This window comes from Zingiber officinale, chromosome 8A (genome assembly GCF_018446385.1).
Source record: "Zingiber officinale cultivar Zhangliang chromosome 8A, Zo_v1.1, whole genome shotgun sequence".
Taxonomy (NCBI): domain Eukaryota; kingdom Viridiplantae; phylum Streptophyta; class Magnoliopsida; order Zingiberales; family Zingiberaceae; genus Zingiber; species Zingiber officinale.
The window spans coordinates 17608398-17615737 of NC_056000.1; the positions used below are offsets into that span (position 1 = coordinate 17608398).

The window sequence follows — 7340 nt, forward strand, 5'->3', positions numbered from 1 at the left end:
TTGACGGTTCAATTACTATTTTTTATTAAATCGTTAGTTTTGACAATTGGAACTGTCGGTTAATCCGTAGTTCTAGCCGTTGGGAATTAAAAAGAGAGGTTTTTTTTTTTTTTCAAGGATTGATATTATTTGATATTGTTTTATCAATTATTGCGATTTAGTATTTATTACTCTTCAAATTATATAAATAGATAGTTTATTTTATTATTTGCACACATATTTTTTCTACAATCATTTTCAATTCTAAAACCTCTACACATTTTCAACACTAATTCTATACACTTTTGATTTCATCTTCCAAGTTATGACTATAATGGAAGGAGACCGAGAGCAATAAGGAGGTCGTGGGAGAGGAGTTCATCATTTTGATCTCAAAGGGACAAGAAAATAGCGAATCCGAACATTAAATCCATTGATAATGAGACCGAACAACTTTCAAATCTGACTGCAATATTCGAAATATAAGAAAGCATCAATGCAATTACTTCTAAAATTTAAGAAGTTCCTCCTTTAAAATATTCTATTTTATTAAATATTTTGATAAGGTCATTTTTCTATAAGAATTACATGTAAAATGTAAACACTGTAATATTTTTTATAAATTTCAAGACGGTAATAACTATGAATCATTGAAACGACACATAAAAATGAAGCACCCGATGGAATATCAAATTTACTGTGCTCAAACGATTATCTAGATTTTCCACAAACAGAAGTAGTGATTCTAATTTATTTTTATATTCAGATAATAAATTAAGAAACAAATACTAAGAGAATAAGAAATAAAAGTGAATGATAATACCACTTCATATGGTAAAGGATAAAAAGATAAGAATACCATGTGAACTTTAATTCCTCTGTACTTTGGAAGGATGAGTAAGAAACTTAAATAAATATAAAATTTGTATGAATTTGTTAAACCATAACTAACTGTAAATCGATGATTCCAAACCACAAATCATTTTACAGCTGATTCTAAACTTTTATTTTCAAATCGGAGTAGAGCTACTTCTACCCTCGTTCTGAATGGTTGAAAATTTTGATTGTTTTATTAATTATGCAGAATAAATATTTTCATCTCTGAAAATATTTTTTCTATTACACAAAATTTTTTATATAACAAATATTTCTATTTAGTTACGAAATCAAAGTTCAAACGGTTCATAATCGTATAGATTGAAAATGAACAAAACAAAAAATGTATGTTTTACTTTCCATTTCATTCAAAGTTTAGCTGTCTTATCTAATTCTTTATCATTTACATTTTATAAACCTAAAGTTGCATGAATTGAAAAGATGCATTGAAATGTATTAATACAACAAAACAAAATCAACTTCCGGTAACACTTCACAGATATCCTGAAGCGTATATAACATTTTTCAGATAAAACCTTTCACATAATTATAAGCGCAAGAAAAAAGCAACATTTGAAAATCACATCCTGTACTCAGAGAATAACTGATATTATTTAGTAGGCTTTTGAGCTCGACAAAACCAACAAAGCGAGGTGAACCACTCACTATATCAAACAAGTGCTGGTTCAGTTGGTAAACGAGGAAAACTGGATTACCAAAGAACTTACCACAAAAGGCAAATTAATGTACAAAGCTCGAGAGCAGCAGTGTCCACCACTATGGAGTTCAATCGAACCTATCTTGGCAAAAGGTGGAACCGCCACCCTAACGGCCCCCTGACCCCGGCCCCACAAGATTCCAGAAGGAGTAAATCACGGTTAATGCTGGGCAAGATAGGTGTATGGGGTCGAAGGAATTTTTGACGCAGCAGACCAGGGTTTTATCCCCGAGTGCAACTGGCGACCTTCGACCCCACGACTTCAGTGACAAGCTGCAGGCACCTAACCAGCTGATCCAGCCCGTGGGGGCTCAATCGAACCTATCTTGATCTGCATGATGGAAGAGTGATGCCGCCACAGCGAGCTGCTACGATTATGTAAAGCAGAAGAATGATCGAAAGTGTCAAGACAGCTCTGCATTGACAACAAACGATCAGTGACCGGAATCAACAGGAAACTGTAGCAAATCAAAGTTAAATCTTTTATGTTCTGAGATATTATAGACACAAAAGAATCAATTGTTAGATTTTAGGTGGTAAAATCATAAATTTCTTTTTGAGGGGAAACATTGAAGATCGATACTCACAAAAGTTTGGCATTTTTCAGCCACAGAGCTTGACGAAGGCACCTGGAGGCTGGATTGCTTTTTGAAATGGAAAGCACTATCTTACATGGTAGCAGTCTTATCCACAAGAAGTGCAAGCCGATCACTTCTGTCCAGTATCTTATCGATATTGTCCACCATTATAGTGTGTATCTACAATTATTTGAAAAAGACATCCAATCTACATAAAAATAATGTGTGATAAAGTAGCAGCCTGCAGCCTAGTAGGCGTAGCAATATCATGGTCGTGGAGCAAGCAGTGTGGGACGCCCGGGGTCAGCATATGACCATGCAGAAATGGAATACCACACTGAACTTCATGAAATAAATGAATGTGTAGTAACTCCAGAAAATGAAATATGAAGTAATAAAATATCAATCAAGCATCACACTTTAAGGACCAGAGCAATAGTGAAAAAAAGGTTAGTTTAAATTCTTCTATTTAAGTGGATCCTCATATAGTCATTCATTTGATGTTTAACCAACTATTATGTTCTATGTAAAGACAATGACACAAGAAGTACTGAAGTACAGAATTTCAGTATGCCAAGTGACTCAGAACAAAAAAAGAAACAAGAAGCAATTTAAAAAATCAGAATCTCAGCATCTGCATTTGTTCTTTAAACTATCAACTATCATCTATCGCAGATTCTAACAGAATCGAAAGAGAGGAACAACCACAAGCAATTTAAACACAAATAAATTATAGGTCTCTATTGGATTTTTGAGACTTGCCTCACTAACTTCACCTCGGACACGGTTAAGTGTGTCAGCACTTGTATTGCTTGAGAAGAATTCCATTTGCTGATGTAGCACTCTAGAGAATTCATCATTCATCGCATAAGATAGTGCTGAATGAGCTACTTTACCATAGTTTTTCATGAATCTCATGTGAATATCCTCCAAATACATAAAAGGAACCCTCCCTACAATGAAAACCATCTCTAGTTTGAGCAACAATCAACAGAATTGCACAGCTTAAAAATTGCAAATTGCTAAAATAAAGTAAATAGTTCTTTATGTGCTAAATAGTGTTTATCTGAAGGATATCACACGAATTTCTAATTTATGCATAATATTTTCCAAGGGAACCATGTGAAGGTGTTTAATAGACCTCTCTTTATGAACTTGATCTGTGTTAGCTAAACACTATAGTTTAGAATAATGTGATTTATCCCATGATCCATCAAGGATTCCTGAATTTGTTATCTATTTGATAGAAAATTTATTCACCACGAATCAAATGAAATGGAAAGTAATAAGTATGACATGAACATATCAATTCATTAAAACATGAAGAGAAAAGGGTGAGATAATATGATATTTAAAATATTTACTAAACACCAAAATGTTTATGCTGAAAATGTTGGAAGATATTCCAACACAATAAATAAACAAAATAGCAATCATTCCTGGACTAGAAATCATAAATAGGCAAAGCCATCAGTTACCGGATATTTAGAAGGAATAGTTTTTTAATACATAATTGTTGAACTACCTTAATTTCCTCAGTAGGGCCTTGACATAAAACTGAGTAGAAATAAAGACCAAGGGTAGGTTCTTGGACAATATGTAAAAAATACAAAAATGCAACCCATCATTCAAAAGATCATCATTCAAAAGATATTATAAGATATAGATACCAAATCAATGTATTGAACAGTGTGTGTCATCTATTAATGAAATGTATAGGCATCTAATTTCTCGAGCAATAATAAACTTTCATTATCAGTGATCTTGTCCGAAAGCGGTGAAGGCAGTTGGCAGTAAAGATAGCTGGTTGGGGATGTGGCTTTGCAGTTGAATGTGTGAAGACTCCGCTTCGCTTTGCAAAACCAAGAACTTCAGTGCCGGACCGGGAAGGGGTCCTCGGCATTGACCCTCCAACGCTCAAGTCAGTCACCGACAACAGTGAAGAACAAAGAGAACTCTAGCAGCAACAATAGCGTAATCACAAATAACTCATACCTTCTCCGGTGCATGGACCCCCCTTTATATAGTGGCCCTGTAGTGTACGTGCACGCTTCTCAAAGTGCATGCACATTTCCCCATTTTTCCTATGAAAAGACAAGGCAGAAAAGTGTCTATGATATCATTCCTTAACAAGGCGTGTAAATCTTTAACATGATAGTGAAAGTTTCCGCCATACGATTTGTCTACTGACCATGCCCTGTTATCAGCGACACCAACTCTGAGAAGCGTAAGATGAGCTAAGCAAGAGGTCCCACTGTTTGGCCGAGCAGGAGAACTGCTTGGCCAGGATTCCCGGCCCGGTCGCTCGGCTCGGTAGGCTATTCCTCGTACGGCCAGATAGGCGGTCCGGTTGGACTAGCCCTTATAGGGTCGTCGTAGTTGCAAATATCTATTCTCCTCTTTTTAGCCGTCCGGCTATCGGGGCATTGCCTATCGCCCGGTCGGACGAGCCTCCGGGTAGCACCCTATTCCTGGCCCTCCTTTTGCTGAGTGGGCGGCCATGCCCGATTGGCCCGTTGCCACTCGCTCGGCCAACTTTGGTGACCCGGCGATTCCATGCTTTTGACCGCCTTCACTTTGACCTCCACGTCAGCAGCTTTTCCCCCTTAGACTCGTCCTTAGCAGGCTCCTTTTACCACCGCATCAATCAGGAAGGAGGGAAATTGATGAGGTAAAACACAATGGAAGTACAATTATTACAAAACATAAGTTCTCATCATAAGAAACTCAAACTCTTTCCATGTCCGATCATCAGCTACCATATTTGACATATCACAGAATACTCTATTAAACACTTCGAAAAAGATAACTCCCTTGTGTTATCCACAAGACCTCCCAAAACACACGAAGTCTGATGTGCAATCTAACAAATCCATGTGCCACAGTTAATTTACTTTCTGCATTCGATGCACTTACGATTCACCCAATTAACTCATTTAGTAAGCAAACGTTAACGGAGACGAAATAAATGGAAGCAGACAAAAAAAAATCAACTCAAAAACAACCCTAAATTTCTACTGACATCACCAGAAGAACTACTTTTTGTACGAAATCCAAAAAATCAAATGAAGATAACCGCAAAATGGGAAACCAAAGCAGGAGGCTCGGACACACTCCCAAAGGTCTCGTTGGCCATGCAGAGGAAGTTGATCCCATCTGATCTGAGGACGTGGAAGATGTAGCGATCCTGGGAGAAACAGAGCCTGGAGCCGGAATCTTGCGCAAGATTCTCAAGGATCCGGCGAGCGATAGCGCCGACATTGCCACTGACGGCGGAAAACTCCGCCAACACCAATGTTTGCCTTGCTACCACCGCGTAGAGGATCGCCATGGCAACGAGGAATTATGGATTACGATGCGTCGTTAGGGTACAGGGGACGACACCCTTCTTTCGCCATCAGGAAGTCCATGCGAGCAGCTGCTTTATGGCAAACTTTTGAAAGACGCCCTTGGTTTTCATTTATTCCCACGCAGGCACTTCATGTTTTTTTAAATATTTAAATTACTATTTTTTGAGAAACAAATTGAACCACGTGTCGATTGGCTAAAATTAAATCGAATATACCTTGATAATTCTCAAAATAGATTGATTTGACCTCGATTAACTGGCGGGTAATGACCACAATTACTGTATTTATTAATTAGTTAATTAACCGAAAAATTACACAATTAAAGCCAACGAATGACAGCTGTACTTTTGCTGTAATCGACGACAACGAGCGCGTGCGAAATCTTTCCACAATTAAGAAAAGGCTGTTAACAAGGATTCACTGGATGACAAACTTCAGAGTTCCCAACATTAAATTTTAATTACGAACTAATTAATGGCATCAATAAAATTATTAGTGTTATTGACAATATTCCTCAAGCCCACTCCAGAAAGAGGTCGAGAGACTATCGTCGTCGACTCTGAGGTTATCGCCGCCGTCGTCCCGTCGGCGCACCGGCGAGTCATGGCCCCGCCTCTCGAGCTCCCGAGCTCTTTGGGCGCCTCCAACTGGACGTCGATCGAACGCCCTGATCAAGCCCGACTTAGTGTACACACGGCACACGCTGAATTCGCTGCGCAACTGCAAAAATTTATCGACGGTAAATTAGTCCGTTACTGATCGCCGTAGGTTCGAACCTATCGATCGTGAAAGATTTAAGTATATACTTTCAACGAGGCGGAGGCGGAGGCTGAGGCGGCGGCCGCGCCTTGGTGGTCGGCGAATGCTCTGTAGTCGTTCAGCTTCCACTTGGTCTTGGTGCCGGTGGGCGCTCTGCCTCGGTAGAACACCATGGTCCTCTTCACGCCCAGTGCCCGGTTGTTCTCCGACGACGAGAACACGAGGGTGGGCGAGCCTGTGGCCTTCCAGTACCCCGACGGCGTGGTCCTCGTCGGCCGGCCGCCGTGGGCCTCCCACTCCTGCCGCGGGCAGAAGAAGAACCACTGCTCCCCGTCCGCCCTGCACGCTTCCCCCGCCATGGCTGCAATCCGACACAGCGTCGAAAAAATTGAGTTTTGGGACGATTATGCTTTCTAAAAACATGAAATAACATTGAAAAAATGTGGAGCTTAATTAATTGATTTCACTAATACAGGGGAGCTGCCATGGATCGAAGGAGTAGACGTCTGCGACGGGGATGACTCGCTCGATGTCGGATTCTCGCCGGCGGTCGAGCTTGTAGCGGACGAAGAATCCGATCAACTCTTCTTCGGTTGGGTAGAAGCGGAAGCCCGGCGGAGCGATTGAGCTCATGATCTTGGAGATTAAACGGTAATGGTGTTAATTGGAGGAAGGTTAATTAGGTTGGGGGTGGGGGAGTTCATGTTTATAGAGGGATTGAAATTGGCGTGTGGAATTTGAGATCAGAATTTATGACGATGGCAAGGACTGAGTCAAGTTTTATATATATACACAATAGGTAGACGGTGTGGAATTTATGTACATTTAAAAATTGATCTACCGAACCTTATACTACTGTATCACTTTCATGGTAGCATGAGTCAAGCTCAATTTGATATTTTAAACTCAATTTAATTAATATTTTTCTAAAAGAATGGATCAGATGTTAAATTTGTGGTTTTTAGAGGTCGGATCGGCTGAAAAGTTGATTGGATACGCACCCGTTAGTAGAAGAGTTGAGGTAAGTCAAGATACCTTTTTATTAAAGAAACCAAAATTTTAAGACGATATATCTTCCTC

At 39.4% G+C, this 7340-nt stretch overlaps 1 protein-coding gene and 1 pseudogene across 1 annotated transcript; both read right to left on the reverse strand.

Annotated features, from left to right (window-relative positions):
- Positions 1–1286: 1286 nt before the first annotated feature.
- On the reverse strand, positions 1287–5584 carry LOC122012840 (annotated as a pseudogene).
- A 291-nt stretch (positions 5585–5875) lies between these two features.
- On the reverse strand, positions 5876–7021 carry LOC122010461 (NAC domain-containing protein 90-like). Its single transcript, XM_042567003.1, has 3 exons — positions 6734–7021; positions 6308–6621; positions 5876–6221 (listed from the first exon to the last, which is right to left on the reverse strand). The coding sequence occupies exons 1-3, from the start codon at positions 6891–6893 to the stop codon at positions 6000–6002; spliced, it is 696 nt and encodes a 231-aa protein (XP_042422937.1). The 5' UTR covers positions 6894–7021; the 3' UTR covers positions 5876–5999.
- Positions 7022–7340: the final 319 nt, after the last annotated feature.